At 33.6% G+C, this 22,987-nt stretch overlaps 1 protein-coding gene across 2 annotated transcripts; it reads right to left on the bottom strand.

Annotated features, from left to right (window-relative positions):
• Positions 1 to 4,288: 4,288 nt before the first annotated feature.
• LOC132753117 (coiled-coil domain-containing protein 177-like) lies at positions 4,289 to 22,591 on the bottom strand. Of its 2 annotated transcripts, none has more exons than XM_060743543.1 (16): positions 22,495 to 22,591; positions 18,860 to 19,065; positions 18,331 to 18,445; positions 17,837 to 18,010; positions 17,180 to 17,276; positions 16,311 to 16,385; positions 15,199 to 15,409; positions 13,842 to 14,027; positions 12,549 to 12,722; positions 11,839 to 11,964; positions 10,905 to 10,978; positions 9,892 to 9,999; positions 9,389 to 9,491; positions 8,504 to 8,613; positions 7,690 to 7,798; positions 4,289 to 5,143 (listed from the first exon to the last, which is right to left on the bottom strand). In XM_060743543.1, exons 2-16 carry the CDS (start codon positions 18,998 to 19,000, stop codon positions 4,973 to 4,975), a joined length of 1,974 nt encoding a protein of 657 aa, XP_060599526.1. In that variant the 5' UTR covers positions 19,001 to 19,065; positions 22,495 to 22,591; the 3' UTR covers positions 4,289 to 4,972. The 2 variants fall into 2 exon arrangements, with proteins under 2 accessions (XP_060599526.1, XP_060599525.1); XM_060743542.1 differs by having other exon boundaries at positions 22,432 to 22,580.
• Between the last annotated feature and the right edge of the window lie 396 nt (positions 22,592 to 22,987).

Raw genomic sequence — 22,987 nt, 5'->3', positions numbered from 1 at the left:
CCTTTACTTCCATCTACACATTAAGGTTGTTCATCCCTGGAAGTTTAAGCAAAATCTGCCATCCGGTTTAAGACGAGTTGCGTTCACAAAATTTCTACATAGTATATAGTGAAAAAAATCAATAAAGGGCCATAATTCTGTTAAATTTGGTCGCAGCAAAAATTCCTCCCTTTACTACCATCTACACATTAAGGTTGTTCATCTCTGGAAGTTAAAGCAAAATCTGCCATCCGGTTTAAGAGGAGTTGCGTTCACAAAATTTCTACATAGTATATAGTGAAAAAATCAACAAAGGGCCATAATTCTGTTAAATTTGGTCGCAGCAAAAATTCCTTCCTTTACTACCATCTACACATTAAGGTTGTTCATCCCTTGAAGTTTAAGCAAAATATGCCATCCGGTTTAAGAGGAGTTGCGTTCACAAGATTTCGGGACGTACGTACAGACGGACGGATGGACGGACACTCGGACGGACAAGTGCCACGCTATATGCTCTCACTCTGTGGGGGGCATTAAAAGACAAAGAAGTAAGAAGAATGTGAAAACAGAAATTTTTAAAGGTATATTAAGAACTTAACTTTATAATGCGGTATGTTAGGTACGTGCAGTATGTTAGGTACGTGCGGTATGTTGGGGTGCATGAAATATGCTCGGTACGTGCGGTATGTAAGGTTACGTGCGGTATGTTTGGGGTGCATGAGATATGCTTGGTGCGTGCATGTTTGGTGTGTGCAGGATCTTGTGTGCGTGCGTTGTTACGTGCGTGCGTACTTTTTGTCCGGTGCATTAGATATGCTTGTTGCCCGCAGTATATTAGGTGCATGACACATTATACGAGTTATGTTTGTTTGTGTGTGTCCTATGCTGGGTGCGTCGAGATATCTTCCGCAATTTATCATTTTCTCATAAACACAATCTGTGATCACCAATCAATCAATCAATCAATTAATCATTAAACAAACCAAAACAAAACTAAAGTACATGTAAACCTATTTATTTTGCATTTTTCTTTTACATATTGATTTAATGTATTTAAAATAATAATAAATAAAAATGCTAAGTTACACTAAAGTAAAAGAAAGATAACTGAAAACATGGTCAAAGTAAGAAAATCATCATCACAGACATAAAACGTTTAAAACCAAACAATTAAAACATCATATAAACCAAGGTCAATGTCACTCACTTGACCTTGACTTTCCATAGAAAAATCACAGCTGGCAAAATGAGTACCTGACCAGTTTTTATGGCTTTCATCGAATGTAAGTTGTTTACTTGACCTTCACCTTAAAAGCCTCAATATAACTTACTTTAAATTAAAGATATTCACCGTTATAGCACATATATTTAGTTTATATCACACGACCTTTGGTAAGGTCAAGGTCAAGCACTATCATTCTGCCTGAATGAAAAAGTGATAATGATACATATTTACTAAGAAAAAATACATGTAAATAAAGTTGGAATGGTATTAGATTTTAATAGGAAAGAGAGGAATACATGGAAACTATCTACCTGTATAAATTACTTTCCATCTTTGCAACAGATGCCCTTAAAATTGGAATGGAAAAAAAACATAAATAAAACTCAAGAATATAATTATAAATCATTATACTGGAAAGATTCAAACAATACATAATATGTTGCCAGACTATGATACATATTCTAGCAACATCATCATTTAAACTAACACTTTGTCAATTTAATACCTACAGTTTGTAAAACTAAACATGTCCCAAGATCAACTGTTTTTTCAAAACAATAGTCAAGTTACTAGTTACATAAAATGATCAATTTGACTGACATTATAACATATCCACACTAAAATAATGATAACTTAATAAATAATAAAAATAAACTTTAAAACCACAAAACAAATCTGGCAGTTACAAAAATTATCACCTGTTTATATCAGATAAAAAGAACAAAAACAATAAAAAGATATTGTGTAAATTTAAAATCAAATTAAAAAGACTTCTCACAAAGAAAGTAAACATAAATTTTGCACAAAAAAAGACAACATATAGATCAGCCATACTGAAAATGCTTTTTTATTTTGTTGGAATGTATCAAATAGAGAAAGTAATACATGCATGCATTTTTTACATAAACTTTTGTACATATTCAACCAAATAACTAATGCCAACTAATATCAAGAAAAATCATTACTCTGGGTAAGATGCAACAACATAAAACTTTAACCAATCCCTTGGCACATATGATTAGCAGTAACTTTTCAACATTAACAACAAAACTTTCTTCTGAAAATCTCACTTTACCTTTTCTCTTACGTAATCTTAAGTTTACGAAAACGAAAAATGATTACAGTAATGTTCTGTTAAAAAAGACACCAGAACATGGTGATGGTTAAATAGCCCACTATTTCTGTTTTTTTCCAAATCTTCATTTCATCCAAATCTAAAGATTAAATATATTTGAGGTGGCCTGATTGATGGAATGTTACTTTACTTAGTTACATAAGAGAGTAAAAGAAGAATAGCAATTGAATAAAATATAAACAGACATATTGATCAGTTGATAACACTATGAAACTACAAATTCAAAACTTGCAAATTTGATCCCCCGTTATTCTAGCTAAAGTTACTGATGAAAGGCTGCATGGCTGAGTGGTAATTAGGTTAAAACCTTGTACTAGTAATCTAAGGAATACTGGCTGTGTGGGTTCAAATCCTGTCAGAGCCATGCTATTGTTTCCATGAGCATGAAACTTTACACTCATTCAGGGCTCGAATTTAACTTTTTTTGCCACTAGCAATTTTTTGCTAGTGGACATATTTTTAACTAGCAAAAACTGAATTCAACTAGCACTTTCTACGACAATGATTTTTTAATTCCAAAATTGTTTAAGATTGTAATCTATTTGGACGAGTTTGAAACTTTCGAACTGCCCGGGGTACGAATCAGCAACATAACTTTCTACTCAAAAACTTGATTTAGGGGACAGGGATTCTTATCAAATGTCAATCTACATGTAAAAAAAATAATAATGCAATATTGTCGCCATACCGACGATGTCTGGTCTAGATTATGCGCACAACAATCAGCTCAAAATATTTTAGCAACATTTCCATCGTCATCAAGTTAGTACGTAAGACTGACATGCAGTTCTTTCTCCCAATTTTAAACCGTTTTAACTGAAGGTCTAATTGTCTTTCTTTTGATAGACTGTGAATCATCTTCTGTACTCAGAGTATTGTTATCGGAAGACACATTTGCTTCAGTAAGTGGGAAGAAGTTCGTTTAGACATTTTATTCCGATCACGCTTGATTTACACGGACAAAATTACATTTGGACTGGTTTAAATTTGTGTACTTTTTTAAGTGAGGTTAAGGTATAGAAAATGTAAACCAGACAGCAAGTGCGCGCATAGTTTATAACTCGGCTACCTGCGAATATTACGCCCCATTTATATTTCGCATTTTCCTGACGAGCGTTCTCAAATTTTTCTTCAACTGGCAAAAAATTGCCAGTTGACATAAATCTAACTCGCAAAATCATTTTTCAACTAGCATTTTGCGAGTTTGCAAGTGTTAAATTCGAGCCCTGTCATTGCTTAGTACTAGTTGGTTCCAGGAACGACTTTGAGAGTGATTAAATAAGCTTATACATGTTATAGCTTTTAACACAAATTTTTTAAAATAAATTTGCTTATATTAAAAACTATAAACTAAAAAGTATTTCAAATGTGGTCACATGTAAAAGAACTTAATATCTTACATGTTTAAGAATTATTTTTTTTTACTCCAAGATGGAGTTATTGTATCTGTATTTGTTACAGGATACTTGAACAAATATGATTTCTAAAAGCCTCCTGTAGTAGGTACTACATATTGGATTCCTGAGGCAAGTATAAAATAAGAACGTCATACACACACACACGCACATACACACTTAATCAAAGATAAGTCAGCATGGAATAACGGAGATAATTAGGTGAATTAAGTATTAAAAATTCTGAAATTTCATTGTTCATACACGCATAAAAGAACAACATTAAAAACATAAACAAAATGGAAAAGAATTACACAGCATATGTGTATTATCACAGATTATCGATGGCTGCTACATACATAGTCAAAAATGCTTTTGGTACAATATTACCTTACAAAAATCATTTAATGATTTTATCTTTCCTGTACATGGGAACATTTTGCAGTAATACCAAAAATTCAAGAAATCACGATCTATCCAACCTCTTAACCATACAGTATGTAATAATAAATGTTAAGACTGAATTCATATCAAGATGACACTTGTTGGTGACACTTGTTGGTGACAACTGAGTCAACCAGTGCAGACCATTAACATCCATCATATCCCTGCAGTCTGATCATTGTCTGCACTGTTTGCTAGTCAGTGTTAGAACTTATTTTGAAATTTACCCTAAAAATCATGAATGGTTTTGTCCTGATTGAAAGATGGACAGGTCCATTTAAGATATTTAGTGATGTAAGGGTGTATAAGGCACACTTTTAATAAATGCAGTTTCTTAAGACCTCAAGCCTGTCACAGACTATAAAAAACAAATTGTTCAAGATAATGTATACATTAGAATCAAAATACAGTACTTGCATGTTGTTTACATGTAAAAATATCACGTTTCTTGCAAATATTTGTTATTATAGTTGATTGGACATCACTGGCATATCATTATATTCGAAAGCAGTTAAGTATAAATCTAGCTGACTTGCAATCATTAAATGCTTACTGACATAGTGCCTTCCATCTTAAGTGATAAAAAATCTTGTAAACCTTTACTATAAATTTTCTATATCAATCAACTTGCAAACTACTTCAAAATGCTTTGTCACAAGTCTCAATAAAGCAAATTTTTTTTTAAAACAAATATTATATAATAAAAATGTACACAAACAGTTTAACATGTTCTGCATTAACTATAGAACTATTTTAATATAAAATATATCACATCATGTCTACACGCTATATCTGTTAATGAAACTTGACATGTGAACTGTTCTTCTGTGAGGATAGGAATGTTGTTCCAGATTCAAACTTGTTATAAACCTCCGCTTTAAATGCCATCTTGTCGAACGTCTCCGTACCATACTTGTTCCTTAACGTATCTCGGAGCTTCTGAGACGAGGCTGCAACATGCCTTGACTGAAACAGGAAAATAAATTAGTAAGATTATTCTGTCATTCAAAACAAAAAAAGCACCTAGATTGATTACACTTTATTATTCTCAAAATTAATCTATCACCTTCTCTGATACATGTATAATTTATAACATATTGATCTAAAACTGGCACTTAACTGCTTGAGAGGATTTTATGAGATGCATATATGTTATGAGTTTTATCTGTGGCCTAATAAAAGTCAAATGAGAAGCAAATAATACTAGTAACCAAAAATATAAGTGTATATAATATGATGCTATATAGGATCTCGTGTGAGTTGTAACATCACAAAGACTTGCATTAAATGTGTTAAAGATATTATAACATTTATGGGATATGTTTCAGATAAGTCCATATAAAATATTACAGGAATGTGAAAAACTCTTTTATTACTATTTCATTGATCCTGTCACCTTAAAAAGGTACAAAGTGTGATTAACATAACTTGCATATTGATAAAAAAACATTAATGCAACATAGATATCATCTCTTCTTAATATTATTTTTTAAGCAATACATATTGCTTTTGGTTTTGATTTAAGTCAAATCTACAATGTAAAGGTCATGTTGCAAAATTACATCTTTACTGGTGAAGAAAAACGTTGAGGTGATCTTCTATGTATTATTACCGACAGATCTTCAATTAAGTAACTGGTTAGAATCCCTACATTAAGAAATCTGAGGTTCCTTGCCTGTTTCAAACCAACAGCAGTTAGGGGTAATGATTCTGGAAGTACTTTAGCTTCAGGACTTAACCATGGTTGCATAACCTTAAACATCACTTATTAATCAGCTACATTCACTAATTGTATTAATGGGTTTTATCATATATTTAGGAAATAGATATCAATTCTGAGTGCATTGTTGTAGAATAATGCACGGTTTGAGTTCAAATGCATAGTAATATAATCACAAAGGCCCATAGGCCCGAGTGATTAATTACAAAGCATTTGAACGAAAACATTGCATTATTATACAATAATGCACGAAAAATTAATATATTTTTCCATTCTAAAACGTCAAAAAAAAATTAGATGTTTTAAAACTTGGACTTTTATGTTTGGTTTTTAAATTTTTTTTGCCCAGAGTTTCCAAAAAAAACCGTTTTTTTAAAGGGCCCGGTTCCAGGGGGTTTAAAAAAAAAATTTTCTTTAAATCTACCATGTTTTAGAAACATTTTGAGAATAACCAATTTTGAAAACGTTGATAAACTTTGTTTGTTTATTTTATTGCAGTCTATAATTTTCCAAGCGAGATACAAATAATTAAAAGTGAAATAAATGTAAAACTCGTTTGCGACATTAAAATAGCGTACTTGATTTGATTGTTTTGCACGTGCTGTTTGGCGCTACATTCTGACGTCACGTAAACAACAATTTAAACGTCTGTACAGCGTTAACGACTGAATTAAAGATATTGGTGTTCAGATTCATTTTCTTAGTTGGACCATTTTCTTTCATTCTAGATAGTTTTCACAACAAAATTCGACAAAAAATTGTTTTTATTTATCAGATTTTTCAAACAAAATGGCGCCCTGAATGTGAAAATACACAGGGAGATAATAAGAACGGCGAGTGCATTGTTGTAGAATAATGCACGCTTCGGGCCTTCTTTTTTTATATAGAAAAAACTCTGATAGTGTTAGAATTATCATTTTAATTATTATACTAAAACTATTGAAATATCCTAAATGTTATATCAGTTCCATGCATGTGTGTAAATATTATATCTATAAAACTTACTTTGCATTATATCTATGAAATTAACTTTGTCAATGCAGTTAAGGAAAATGAAGTTTTTTCAATGAGAAATACAGTACATTAAAATTAAAACAGATAGAATCATGCTGTTATTGTTTCTTCTTAATTAAGACAATGCAGCCGAACTCACCTTTCTTACCTAAGAATATATATTATATCATTTAAAATTCAACACAATGAAGCTCAATGAAATTGATAAAATCTTGATTCAATATACATTGGTTAATGTTTTTTCCCCCAATTTAATTTTGGGGTACAAACAAAATATAACTATTAAAGCTTCACAGTGCACTACCTTTTCCAATAGAGTGAGGAAAGCATTGCACTTATAAATGATATAAATTTGTAACTGTAAAAGTTTTGTTTGTACCCCAGGATCATATGGGAAAAACCAAACATTTACAAAGTTCTGGAGTATCACTATTTCAATATGTCAAATTGCTGCATTTCTAGTGCAAAGACCCTAGCTAACAAATTAAATGACAAAGCTATGGCCAAGTAGTTAGACAAGGATGGCAAAAATCAATTTGTCTATACTGCCCAGGTTGTTCTACAGCCAGAACGGACATGTGTTATTTACCGGAATATACTAATCAAATATTATACTGACAAGTAAAGATTTTTAGAAATGCTTTACATAAATTTGCCATAAGTCAAAATCTGATTTTGACCTCCCTGTCTGAGACAAGACAAAAACTGTTTATTCCTTCAATAAATTTTTGGATCAGGGGCATAATATAAGAGAATATGCATGATTTTATAAAGTTACCTGTTGCATTGCAAGATCTTTTTCTTTCTGTATCAAATCAGATTTCTTATCTTTATAGTCAATTGTATTCTCCATTTCTCTCTTCCACTCACTAATCTCATCATGTATTCTAGAAAACAAAACAACAACAAATAAATACATAAATACTGTAAATAACATCTGTCAAAATATTGTATATCATAACTAACTATATGTAATCTTTTCTTTTTCTGAGTTAACTAATGTCTCGGACGATTAAGTTGTCATTTCCATTTCTAAACTCCCATTTATCTCAGTCTCTGTAATTTATGTTCTTTATCATGCAATCATTAAAACATAAACATTTTTAACAAACAACTGTTATTTTAGAAAGCATAAGTTGGTTTTTGTTTCATCACTATTAAATTTTAGTTCATTTCTATATGCCTGTGATCTTGGGGGTATCTTGATATAGTAATCTAATTGTGGGTCTGCTATAACAGTGTTATAATTTTGAAATGCTACTCTTTTTTTTTTTTTTTTTTTTTTTTGGTTGGGGTTTACGTTGCATTAACACAGTAGAGGTGACATGGCGACTTTGTAGCTTTACTAATGAAGATCTCAAGTGCTCTTTTGTGCATTATTTCACACATGAATGGGCACCTAAGTAGAGCCGCCCATATTCACTAAGCTAGCTGGATAGCGTCCACTAACAATAGAATTTAAAGTCCTGAGCGTGATTTGGACCCACGATGGTGACGGGCCAGTGGTTGGAGTTAACAATCTCAACCACTTCAAAAATATCCACTTCACAGCAAGGTTTTAGCTGACAAGACAAAATTGATGTAAAACATACTTTTTAATGTTAATCTTCTGTTCACGTTCCTTCCTGATCCTATCCTCATGAGCCTTTCTGGCTTTCCTCTCTATTGTCTGTGCTATAGTCTCAGCTGCATGCCTGTCTGCCTGAAATTCAGAATTCTTTTTGTGTTATTAACTCACATTGATGTTATTTACTAAATATGAGACCCCCTTTGCTTTTTGGTCAGGGAATCCTTTTTAAATGCCTCGTGTGTCTTATTTGGGTGACAGTGGGGGTTCGAAGGGAAAAACCCCCACATTTTTATTTTGCAACCCCAGATACTTCAAACACCGAAAATGTGAAGCCCCGGTTTGGGGTTTTAAACTCCCCAGTGTAAAGAGTGGGTGGTTTTTTTTTGTCGCAACTTTAAAACCCCTCGGAACAACACCCCAAAAATTTAGAAATAAAAATTATAAATTTAAAAAGATCTTATTTAAAAAAGAATTAAGTTTTAAAGAAGTAAAAAAAAGATTTTTTTTGTAACTGGAAAGAAAATCATAGGGGCTGAAATTTATTTTTATGGAGTTTTGGAAAAAGATACCTATTTTTGTAGGAAAAACTCCAAGGGGTGGAAAAAGGGCTTATTGTAGTTAGGAAGGACTCAAATGGAATTGAAAAAAGTCTTATATGGGGTTTAAAAAGACTCAAAGGAGTTAGCAAGGATGCATATGGAGTTGGAAAAGACTTGCATTGAGTTATACAGGACTTGTTTGGAGTTACAAAGGACTCATATGAAGATGGAAAGGACTCATATGAAATTATCAAGGACTCATATGGAGATATTATGGGACTCATGTAGAGATCAAATGGGACTCATATGTGAAAGAAAGGACACATGTGGAGCTGGAAAGACATCATATGAAGTTTGAAAGGACTTACCATCTCCCTGGCTGTCATGATACTATCTCTCCATTCCTCCATCTCATTCTCATGCTGTTGTTGAGAAAGCTTCGCTTGCAGTGCTCTTTTTTCTCTGTCCAGTCTAAAAACAAACAGTAACACATAAGAACCTTTATATCTTACTTGAAAGACTCCAGATGCCTTCTCCTGCACTATCAGTTAAATGTCTGACACTGGATCACAAAGAAAGCATATGATACCACAGATCGAAAGTTCCACTAATCTGCTCGTAATTAAGAGTAGAATTTAAGAGAACTTAATGCAGGACAAGTAGAAAAATGTTGCCTGTACATTGGATGTAGAAGCTATTTAGAAAATATTTTCAGATGCCTGAATACAGAGCTACCATAAAGTAGAGGTGCACTTTAAATGACCATGTTTTGATATCTGATAACTAGTGGATATCTTTAACTATCATCGTTTGTTTTTATCCTTTTTCTTGCATTTTACAAATATCTGCTCCAAGAAGAAAACATACAAACCTATTTAAAGTAAGTTCATTTTCTCGTCTATGTAAAATCTGATCATACTTGGACTTATGTTTCATATCTTTTTCAGTCATGGATTGTGCCAACAACTCTAAACTCTCCCTGCAAAGAAATAGAAATGCTTACATAAGAAATAATAAAAAAATCATAGTCACTGACAAAATAATTACTGTTATAGATAAAACTGAACTATCTCAAACTTCAGTCTTTTTTGTTTTAAATTTGATAAATGATACCATACACGTAAATTACGCATACAGTGAATTATGTTCATTATGTACCAAATAAATCTAATATTATAAAACAGCAAAATGTTTTGGCTACACAGCCAGATAATCATTGAACTAGTGCCCCAACTTATGACTTACTAAATTATTCTAATGCACTTCACATTATTCCCCTACTAAACAAAAGGCCCACCCATATGGCTCATTCCGGTGGTGAGGGTAAATAAACTAAACACACACACGAGTGCATTATTATATAATTTGTGCAGTGTAAAAAAGGGAATGTATACACGTCTGATGGGACGTCAATATTGTTTAACATATTTTTTATCAATTTATGACTATTAATCCTTTAAACTTTTGGCACAGCACAAAAAGCAATCAAAGCTACCATTTTTTTGTTAAGCTGTTTTAAATGCCAATTTCAACACATTTTCAGCACTATAACTATCAAAAACACAAAAAGTACAAATCAAAAAAAGATGAACATGTAGTAAAGAAAGAAAGAAAAACAACATATGAGCCGCGACACGACAAAACCAACATCAGGGGTTTGCGACCAGCATGGATCCAGACCAGCCTGCGCATCCGCGCAGTCTGATCAGGATCCATGCTGTTCGCTTACAAACCCTATAACAAGTAGTGAAACTGATAGCAAACAGCATGGATCCTGATCAGACTGCGCGGATGCAAACCCATTATGTTGGTTTTGTCGTGACGTGGCTCATATTCTTTAGGTCATGAAAAGATGTCATTATTATATATAGTATGAACACATACTTTGTATCTTTGAGCGTAGAGTTCCATCTGTCTTCAAACTGTCGTCTTTCTGACCTGTTAGACATCATAATTCTCTGAAATATAAAAATATTTGCATTCATTATCTTTCATAAAACATAGCTTCATTTATCGAATTAAACATTTTTTTGGTAGTGTTTTATGTTGCACCAACTCAAAAGATCATAATATGAGCCGCGCCATGACAAAACCAACATAATGGGTTTGCGACTAGCATGGATCCACACCAGCCTGTGCATCCGCGCAGTCTGATCAGGATCCATGCTGTTCGCTATCAGTTTCTCTTCTTGTTATAGAGTTCGTCAGCGAACAGCATAGATGGTCTGGATCCATGCTGGTCGCAAACGCACTATGTTGGTTTTGTCGTGACGCGGCTCATATGCCTCTTTTCGAGCTTTACTGGTGGAGAAAAACTTCAAGTGCCCCTCTTTGCATCATTTCAGACACAAACAGGCACCTGAGTAGAACCACATACAACCCATGAGTTAGCTGAATAGCTTACTTAAATGAAAGAATCCAAAGCCAAAGACATGATTCCAGCCCATAGCTGAGAGGCAAGTGGTTTGAAACCACTCAGTCGTAATTAAACTTGAGAGGTTTTTTTTTAGTTCTTTTTTTTTTTACTGGGATTTATGTTGCACCAACACAGTTTAGGTCATATTGTGAATTTCCAGCTTGACGACTACAAGAGGAAGATCTCAGGTGCCTCCCTGTGCATTATTTCAGGCATAATTGGGTACCTGAGTAGAAGAACAAAGGAGAAGAAATTAGTTCATTTGTTCAACAACATATGTTTTAAACAAAAGTGCCCCTCGCTATAAATGCATATGTTTTTTTTAGTTTTGTAAATTGCAGACAATGTCATATAACATAAGTAGTATCAATAAAAGTCAACAAAATAACAAATATACCGTACCATAGATTCCTCAAGAAGTCTGGCCTCCTTCTTTTGAGCAGCTGTCATAAGTTGATGACCTTGTTTCTGTCTGACCAATTCCTTCATTTCCTCTTCTTCCATCTCTAATGACTTCACATTACTTTCCTGTAAATATAATTACATAATTGAGCAGCGCCATGACAAAACCAACATAGTGTGCTTGCGACCAGCATGGATCCATACTAGCCGCGCAGGCTGATCAGAATCCATGCTGTTCAAGCCTGCCCAGCTGGTCTGGATCCATGCTGGTTGCTATCAGTTTCTCTACTTCTTATAGGGTTTAGAAGCTAACAGCATGGAACACATGGAGGTTTTTTGACATAATGGGACTGAAAACATTTTTTCAAGATAAATGTACCATTTGATGTAGGTTTAGACCACTAATCTCTGTGCAAAATTTCAGATCAATCACATACTTTGTTTTTCCATAATAATTATTCAAATTGTAAAAAAATGACCCAAAAATGAAAAGCGTTTAAACACTTCACTCAAATCAGGCTAAGAAAATCATAAAAATATGATTTTCAGTTTATTTCAAAGTATATTTCTTAACTATCTTTGCATATATTTCTGTTTAAAGTGCCCCTGCTCATTTATGTAAGAAATTCAAATGTTATGTTTTTTGGCTTTTAAACCTCAGTGGAGTCCCTTTAATAATCTAAAAAGTGTATATATATTTCTGAAAATACCTGAATTCTTTTCTTCAACTTTTCTTTTTCGGCACTTTCAGATAATTTCAGATTTTTATGTTTCTGTATAGAGTTGTATCTCATAGCCCACTTCCTTCTACTTTCATTAAGCAGTCTTTCTTGCTGTGCTATCAATTTCCGCTCTTCTTCCTTCCTTCTGCTATCTTGATCAGACTGTAATGATTAACCACTTAGTGTCAACAATGAGATAAACAAGAGTGATGCTCTGAGAACAGGTTTTGGACACAGAAAAGTATTCTTCTTGTAGTTTCAGAGTAATGTCCCGGACAAAGTTCAAAGTGCATTAATTCCAAACTTAGGCAAGACAGAGTTACTGTTCTTTGCACTGCTCATCCGATGGACGGAGAGAAGGACAAATTTAAGTTATAGACAGCAGGAAGTATACTGTTACTTAGTTTAAATATAATTATCTTAGCTTGATTGCTTAACAAGTTTCTTGGGCAGCTTTTTATATGAATTTATTCCAATCTAACATCCTGGAACAAAAAAAGTAACTAATGTTCATTGTTGGAGGGGGGGGGGGGAATCCATTGGGGGATTGTGACCCAAGACGGACTCGAACCCATGATCCCTGGGTTGAGAAGCAGACACGTTAACCACTAGGCCACAGCTCCACTGTCAATGATAACTATAGAGCATTCGGGAAATTTTTCCTACTAAATTATTTTATTACAATTGTAACTCACTGCAAGTGTTTGTAGAAAATTGAGACACATTATTTTGTGTGTTTTGTTTTCAAGCTTCTCTAACACAGTGAAGGTCAAATGGCAACTTTTCAGCTTTTCTGGGGGAGAAACCTCAGATTTATGGAACAGTTACCAATCATATCATGGCATAAATCATTCACCAAAAGAGGAAGGAAATTATAACATGATTAAATAACCAGCTTGAAATCATCATTTTTAAGCAAAAATACATTAAGCTATCAAATTTATAGGACTTCATAAATCTTTACCTACTGACTTTGCTTGAGTTTAGTGATAATTCTAGAGCGGAATGGAAAGGTGCCCCGCCCATCCCATTTTTTAGTCCTCTCATTTGCCCCAATTAAAACCGCCCTGTTGCACTTCCATGCACCCAAATACCCTCTTATTTACATGTATACATCTCAATGTGTCAATCAAATATTAGTTAGATTGGCACACTAAAATACACAGACTATAGCTGCTGATTAGCCCATAACAAAACAGAACTTTCAGGCCGCCCCTATGGCCATACTTTTGCGACAAAGACCCATCTATACGGCTGTTTAGAGCGAAGTCATAATAATACCTTTCTCAGTTGATTAATTCTTTGTTCATCAGCTAGGAGTTTACGTCTCCTCATCTCACTGGCCATCCTTGCAGCCTCTTCTTCCTTCTTCTGTCGTTCCCACTGTAATTCCTGTAATAACTTCTCCCTAGTCTCTGCCTCCTCGTCCTCGTGCTTACTCACCATCAACTCTAAAATCTTCTCATCCTGCATGATATAAATATTTGTTACAATTCAAATGACCGCCCATTTAAATTGCCATATATGGTATTTTGCATCATTTCCCCGGTGTGAGTTTTTAAATGAAGGGCATTGACAAAGTCACAATTGTGTGCACCTAAAGATCGCTTTTAGAGGAATCACAAGCCTGTGTATGTTATCAAAATTTGCTGCAAAATAGATCGTTTTCAGCACTTGCAAAATCATTTTTAACTTTTTAAAGATTCAACAGTTTCCATTCCTACAATAAATGTATGAACATGTATCATTTATTTAAAACTGAAGATATACTTTTTTTATTATAGCAGATTAGCCCCCAATTGTTTGTGATTCAAGTTTTTTTTTTCAACATGAAAACAGTATAGCAACTTATATGTAAAACAGTATAATTCATCGTTCTGTCTTGTTTTCTTCATACAAAAGTATAGCATGATATATACTGTATGAGACTTGTATTACAATATACCGTATAACCCCGTTTAAACGCCCCCGGGGGCGTTACATTTTACCAAAACAAAGTTCCCAATTTTTACCGGTCCCTTTTAAACGCCCCCTCTTCCAGCTTCCAGTTACTACATTTAAACTAACGTTTGAGTCGACCCCTGTACGTGTACACTCTATGTAAAGCTAGGTAGTGTAAATAGCCAGCGGTTTAAATCAGCTGATTCTACCTAACGGAGTGCAAGTGTTGTTCAGACATTTTTGTGAAGTGATAGTTAACAAGTTATACTACGGTATATTTCATCAGTGTTTAAATACATGGAGTTTTTGTTCAAATTGTTGAATGTTTATTATTAAATAAGCAGTTTAAGGAAGTGTTTGTGTTTAAAATTCGGATTTGGATTTATGGTACTTGGATTATCATCAGATTAAGGTAGGACTTTTCATATTATTTTGTCAATTTCTGTTTGGAAAAAAAAAATATTTTTTTTGCCTGAAGGGGGGGTGGGGGGGCGTTTATTAGAGGGGGGGCCTTTAAACGGGGGTATACGGTATATCACATATTACAACTCTAGCAAATTTATACACCCTCATAATTTCATATTTTCTTATCCTGTATATTCTATGAATGAAAATTCATTTATAATTCAATAAAACTGTGATGATGCTACCAAATCTTCTCCGTTATAAATCTGTAAACAGGAGATGCAAGACATACCCTAGGAGTAATGGCCGCAGATTTCACATCGTTTTTCTTCAACACCTTTCTCAGTTTGTAGCTGGCAACGGGTCTAGCATCAGCAGTACCTGATCTATGTAACATGGAGGTCCCAGCCAAACTTAGGTCTGATGCACTGAAGCTTCTAGTTATGGAAGACTTTGACCTATTACCCTTGGCACTTGCTGGTCGCTCCTTTTTTGTCTTTTGCCTATAAAACATTAAATCAGAATTAAAAGTAAAAACAATCCTAATATCTAACACTGAAGGATGGCAGTTAAGATAATGAAGACAATGAGGAAAGGTAAAATAACTTTTTTGTGTCAGTAACCTTGACCCTAATGATCTCAAACCTTAGAAAGTGCTAGAAGTGCAAATATGGTAATATCAAATTTCTTAATTATTTTAAGACTGAATAAATACAAAGCTATTAAAACAAAAAATCTCAACTTTTGATGCATTTTATTCATTAATTATAACTTGTACTATATCTCCATATCAAGTCAAAAAGAAACATTTATAGGAATGGCATTATTTGACCTTACGGATTAACCAAAACTTATTAAAAATAAACCAAAATATTGAGATTGCTTGGATTTTATTAAGATTGAATTTTTCAAAAAAAAAAATTCTAGTCATTCCAGTGCGGAAGCTGAGGTTGAAAGGAAGAGTGTTTCCCATGTGACCCCAAACAGAAAGTGACCTTTTATTTTCCAGAAAATTATCCAAGGGAAATAACTCAAAATTAAAGTATGAAAACATCTTGTGGCAATTACATCCCTTATACAGTTATATCAAGTATACTAAAACAATTAGACACAATATTTTCGTAAAACTAGAATGTGAAATAGCGAACAAGATAAGACCTGATCATTTATTATAACTTACATCTTTAATGATTAAAAAGAGTCTAAATAATAAGATTTAAAGTTTAATTATATTTCTTAATGAATGATAGTTTGCAGACAGAAGGCGATGTTGTGAAGGGAAATACAATTTACTCTTATTCAAATCTATGGGATAACAATGTCAATGACTGGAAATATTTCAGCATTTTTGATGACCTTTAAACCTTGGCATAACATTACAGTGCATATACAAATCAGAATTACCTCTGAGATCTGGCCTCCTTTCTTGACAAAAGCTCTTGCCTCAATTTCTGGCTTTCAGTGTGCAGGTCCTTAACTCTGAAATCCAAAAAAAGGTTAATTTTATTCTTTTTAGCAGTGTTTTATTTGCACCAACGCAGTATAGGTCATATGTCCACTTTCCAGCTTCACTGTTAGAGGAAGACCTTGGGTGCACTTCCATGCATTATTTCAGGCACAAAATGGGCACCTGAGTAAAACCATCAACATTCTGTAAGCTAACTGGAAAGATTCCTCACATGGAAGAATGCAAAATCTCTGCTGGGATTTGAGCCCACTGTGGTGAGGAGCAATTGATTTGAAGTGAAGGACCTAAGTCACTTAGTCATGGACACCAAAGAGGTTGACTTAAACAAAATATAGCACAGACCTATCATCTATAGTGTTTGATTCTCAGCCCTAGAAAGGCCAAATCCATCTGTCCATACATGTATATAACACCATTTCAATGCAGTGATGTTTCTATTTGTTAGAAAGATTTCGGAACTCTGCCTTAAGCAATCTGTTTAAGTGGACTTGCTGAATATGGTCAGTAGCAATCATAGCATTTTTTCAATAAAAAAAATCTATATAGGAATCTTATCGCAATGCAAGTAATTAAGTTACATGTAAACTTTTTTCCACTGAAAACACTAAATATCTTGATAGACATCTATCCTTCAGGACAGAACCATACATTATATTAAGGGTAAATTTCAAAATACACATTGACTGAATAGCTAACAGTACAGACCATGATCAGACTGCAGAGACTGATGTGCCGGCTGATCTTGGCTGTTAATGGTTGAGTTCAGTCTGCACCAGTAGGTTCAAGGTAAAAGGTGGTTTCTTACCTCTGGTTGATTTCATCATTAGTTATTCTATCATGGCCTACAGAAGTTGCCCAAGCTGTTCTCTGTCTTTGCAGGCTACCTGTATCGATCTTCTCAGCTGAAAAAATATCAACCATATCAACCATATATCATTTAAGCCTGATAATGCCATTTTTTAGCTGAATTTGTATAAAGACTCGGTCCTGCTTTGATTTTGGAACTGTCCATTGTTCAAGTCAGGGAATTTTGATATCAAAACTGCTAAACAATTAAGTAATCTTCAGCATAATACTTGGTCGAACAAACAGATATCAAAACCCACCAGGACAGGCTTGAAGATACATCATTTTCTTGTCGCATAGAAAAATCTCTTACTACATTTCTGATTTCAAAATCTCCAGTCGGATAAACATGTAATACAGTACTAGAAATCGTTGCCATACAATAATGCACTTAAACTCCAAAATGGCATTGTATCTCTGTCAATTTGGAAAAATTTCAAAATACTTGTTGTAGACATTGCAACGCTTTAGTCATAAACATACACATCTTATCTGGCTATCACATTACAAATGGCATCTTTCAATTTTTTGACATTCTACACTTTATGTAGCATTAGATAATTTTAATATCATATAATTTTTTTCTCCTGATTTTGATATTAACATTATGTTCTACCTGATTTTGACATTATTTTCTTTGTAGCTAGTCCAGATTTTGGTTTTCTGGACTGAGATTTTGGCATTGCTGACTTCTTAGTTTTTTGGACAGTTGGTTTTCTGGAGATAGGCTGACCACCCTTTTCTTCATCCATGATTCTCAGTCTCTCTTCTCGACACAGTGCTAACTTTCCTAAAAAAAAAACAACAATAAAATTTTTTTGTAAAATCAGTTTATTCTTAGCTTTCAATAATGATATAATCACATGTTAGACACTTCTGATGCAAAATAATGGTATAATCTCTGATGCAAAACAATAGTATTTCAAATTTAAAAACAGAGGTACATGTATATCAGATTTTAAAAATAACAATATTTCAAACACAAACTAATTAATATTTCAAAATTTAATTCAAAACAATGATATTTAAGATCAATATATCAAATAATGGATCTTTGTAACCATTGATAGCATACAAAGACAGGAAAAAACAACTGGAATATGTACATACTTTCTCTATTTTGTTCATGCTCATCATATATGTTGTAAATGGTTCGTAATGGCACATCTTGAGGTAAAAGTTCTTCTTGAAACTCAGCTAATGGCTTGTATAGTATGTCCACTGGCTACAAAATGTAGATTTTGAACATTTATTATACATATTATATGTTTTTATATCATGATTTCAAAATTAATTTTAAGCTTATACACCAGTCAATTGCAATTTTGTCCCAAACCTCATGGGGGTTGGAAAATGGCCGGGTATGTGTGTGCTGAGGATGGCACTGGAAATTAGCGCGGATTTTACTTTTCTTTTTATTTTCAAGCCTGTGTAGTTGATGATATATCCATTCTGAAGTAAAGGCACATTTGGCAGGAATTTTATCAACTGACTGTCTAAGAAAGGTGGCACCTCTAACCCAAAATCAATGTCCCTGCTTTTCCTTCGAGGACTTTTAATCAAAACACTTAATTAACATGCCTTACACATTCATGTCACATTTTTTAAAGCAAAGGTAAATTTTTAGATAGCTTTTTACCTTCACACCAAGCCTAGAGCAAGCTTCTAATGACCTTGGACTTGTTAAGACATATTTCCCATCCTCAAACTGAGGATCCTCGAAGTTCATCAGATCTATTTTAGGCATGTCATTGCTCGAACTATCTTTTAAACTCTCCATGGTTGTGTTACTTCTCACAGCTGATGTTGATGATGGCAACCTTCTTGCACTGTTCAAGTTACAACCTGGAATTACATGAAAATATTGTGTTATTACTATCAACAATCTTGGTTTTATATTGGCTAGCCCATACAGCATTTTCAAAATTATATGGAAGTTGAAAATGCATATGTTATTTTATGACTTTAAACGAGGATTTTAACCAAGAAACAGCAATTGTCTTCTTACATGAATGTTTACTTTTTAGAGATAAATCGCCTTGTTGGCTACAGTAAAAAAAGTACGAATATGTTTCTTTGTCATCTCAACACGTTGAGAAAAAATAGCGTTTGGTCACAGTTAAATAACATCAATTGAAATAATTTACAAAATTTTGATGATAATCCTTTTTTGTTTCATTAATTAAGTTTAATTTTCGACACTTTTTAACCCATTACTTCATATACACGCCTTTTAACGCCTTTTTCACCCCCCCCCCTTTTTGTTGCCTCAAATGATGAAAAAATGCCTTATTTAGGCCCCAAACACTTGTTTTTGTTTGAGAAATGTTGTTAAAAAAAGTGACCTCTTTTTCGGCGCGGCCCCCCAACCAAAAGATACATCAGGGGGTTGCCAGAAGGGGGATGTGCCCCCTTCTGTTTGGGGGGGGGTTTGAAGGGGGGCGGAGTCCCCCTCATCGCCAAGAAAATTTTGGACTTGTGAGAGGCTGTAAATGACCCCAGATTGATCATAAGGTAACGTGTAACCAACGCTGAAAAGCATTTGACTCTATCTCAATCTATTGAGAAGTTGCAGCACTTTGAAATCAATTTTGATGGAAAAAATCAACGCAAAATAGTGATTTTTGGCAATTTTGAGATGTCCCCTCGTTGCCATGGTAACAGAAAATTTAAGCCTGAGCATGTTGTTGCAAGGGCAATGGTCCAGTCAACATTTGTGCCAAGTTTGATTAGTGTTGAAGCAGTTTTTATAGTATTATAGCAATTTGAACTTGTAACGGGAGACTTTTCAATGAAAACAGCCATTTTTCACAAAATGCTCATGAAGCAATAGGTTAATGAATAAAATAAAAAAATCTACAAAACAACAATTTTTCTTCAAATTTATATGACAGACCATGTTTAAACATGAAAAAACGCGATTAAGGGTAATTTCAAGTATTTTCATCATTTTCTGTTAACCCATTACTTCATATACACACCTTTTAACGCCTTTTTCACCCCCCCCCCTTTTTGTTGCCTCAAATGATGAAAAAATGCCTTATTTAGGCCCCAAACACTTGTTTTTGTTTGAGAAATGTTGTTAAAAAAAGTGACCTCTTTTTCGGCGCGGCCCCCCAACCAAAAGATACATCAGGGGGTTGCCAGAAGGGGGATGTGCCCCCTTCTGTTTGGGGGGGGTTTGAAGGGGGGCGGAGGCCCCCATCATCGCCAAGAAAATTTTGGACTTGTGAGAGGCTGTAAATGACCCCAGATTGATCATAAGGTAACGTGTAACCAACGCTGAAAAGCATTTGACTCTATCTCAATCCATTGAGAAGTTGCAGCACTTTGAAATCAATTTTGATGGAAAAAATCAACGCAAAATAGTGATTTTTGGCAATTTTGAGATGTCCCCTCGTTGCCATGGTAACAGAAAATTTAAGCCTGAGCATGTTGTTGCAAGGGCAATGGTCCAGTCAACATTTGTGCCAAGTTTGATTAGTGTTGAAGCAGTTTTTATAGTATTATAGCAATTTGAACTTGTAACGGGAGACTTTTCAATGAAAACAGCCATTTTTCACAAAATGCTCATGAAGCAATGGGTTAAATAATAAAAAAAAAAAAAAAACGAAAATTATTGCTGTTGGGCTCTGATAATAATTAAATTGCGTCAATTACCGACGGTATATAAGTTTGTCCATCTCTAAGGAAAGTTTGCATGTTCGGTGAAACGCATTTTAAAATTCTATTGTCAGTCCCTGGGTAGGCTTTAATTAAGGCTAATTAATTGATTGTGCTTTTATGATCGATATTTATGTACTGTATTTGAAAATTATACAATTATTTTTGCCTTTCACCGTTTTTTTTTCCAATATTCTTTTTATTTATTCCACTCCGACACAGATTTATATTACAATAAAATATAAATCTGTGACTCTAATCATTATTTATTCGATCCATGTGCTTAATTCACAAAAATTCAACTTTCATACAAATAAAACAATAAATCATAATCATGAGGCACAAAATAACATACTGTATGCATGTTTGACTTCCATATAGGTAATTTTGAAAAGTGCTGTACAGCTAGACAATACAGCGAGTCCTGGCTAGTCGTACGTGACTCACGTACGGCTAGAACTATTGGCTAGCCGTACGGCTAGCCACTTCCTTCTAGAAACACAAATATGCATATTCATTATTGATTTTCGTTTTGAACTTAAGAACGTGTAGACTTTCGAATCTGTTTGCAGATATTTACCCAATATTATTTCTTTAATATTTATATGTATGTTTCTCTGCAAAAATACCTCAGATTATTTCTAAGGTTAAGGTTATGATTTTAAACTGTTAAAACATGGATTTCGATTCCGACAGATTCTATATAGTGGAACCCCATTGTATCGTGCTATTCATTGTATCGATCTATTTACAAATCAGAATTTAATCTTTAGATTTTTTGCAAAATACGTCACCTACTGATTGTTAACATTTACAACAGTGTCACGAAAATCTTTCGCATTTATTTTTGTGCAGTAAAATGATCAAAAACATGTTTCCAGTACCGTAAGACGTTGTAGATAATAAATAGACTTATAAATAATGTGTTCTTATTAAATGTACATTTGCTGTCTGTTAAAAGTTCCTAAATTTGTGCTGACATTTTAAAACTGACATCTTTGATTCCAATTGACTGAAATATCTAACATAAAGATGGTTAAGGCTTCCCAAACTTTGGCTAACTGAGCGATTCTCACAATGCATCGATATAATGGCGTGACCTAATTCATCAACCAGTTTGACATGTCTGTAAATATCCGTATATTCCAAAGCTAAAAACTATATATCAGTAATGTTTGCCATGTAAATATTATGGCAAAAGGATCAAAATAAATGATACAAAATAAATATTCAGGGAGATTTGAATTTTTTAAATGCAGTTGTGATTTATGGGTAAATAGATCGATACAACGGGGTTCCAGGCTAAGTGCTTCTGCATGGTACCTGTCACTGTGACATACGATAACTTATCGTATGTCCCAGGTACATGACAATTTTTCAATGACTAAAAATGCAAATCAATTAATTTTGTAACAAATAACTATATTTAAAGCATAGCTAATTTTTTCAAACTTTAAACAAAATAATTTTCGTGCTGCAACATGAATTTAAGCAAATCTAATGCGGTAATTACAATACAACAGAACGTGCATGCGGGATTTTTCATACCCGTTGCATTAAAAAAGTTTTGTGCTTCCTTTAGCCTGTGCTCATCGTATATACTTGACATACTTAATAAATAAACGGCTTATTTCAAAAATCTAGTTCAGCCTTTTGCATAGTGTCCGCCATAACACAACAAATATCAAGATCTCGCGATAACTTGACTTCGTACTCAAAATTATTTACTTATCCAAGTTTCGCCCATTTAACTATCGCTCTACTTATACACTATTTTACAAAAATCACTGTTTCAAACCAAAGGGACCCGGCACAGTGTTGGGATAGTATAAAAAGGTAATTCTAGAAAAAAAAATAGTTTATATATAATATATATATTTAAATATGATGTTCCATCGTTGTTCAAAAACGGTTAAAAAGCAGCACGCCTCCAGATTCATGCTAATTTTCATGATTATTTGAAAATGTATTTAACAGTTTATTATTGTATATATTTACCAAACGAAGGCAATTTACACATTATCAATGGCACTTACAACCAATGTAAATTACTATAAAGAGATCAAATATGCAAAAATAGCCCTTAATTACTGCGTTAGTAGTA

Source organism: Ruditapes philippinarum, unplaced genomic scaffold, assembly GCF_026571515.1.
Source record: "Ruditapes philippinarum isolate M1 unplaced genomic scaffold, ASM2657151v2 ctg299_1_1_1_1, whole genome shotgun sequence".
NCBI classification, from domain to species: domain Eukaryota; kingdom Metazoa; phylum Mollusca; class Bivalvia; order Venerida; family Veneridae; genus Ruditapes; species Ruditapes philippinarum.
Note: the sequence above shows the minus strand (reverse complement) of the source record. Positions and strands in the feature narration are given on the sequence as shown.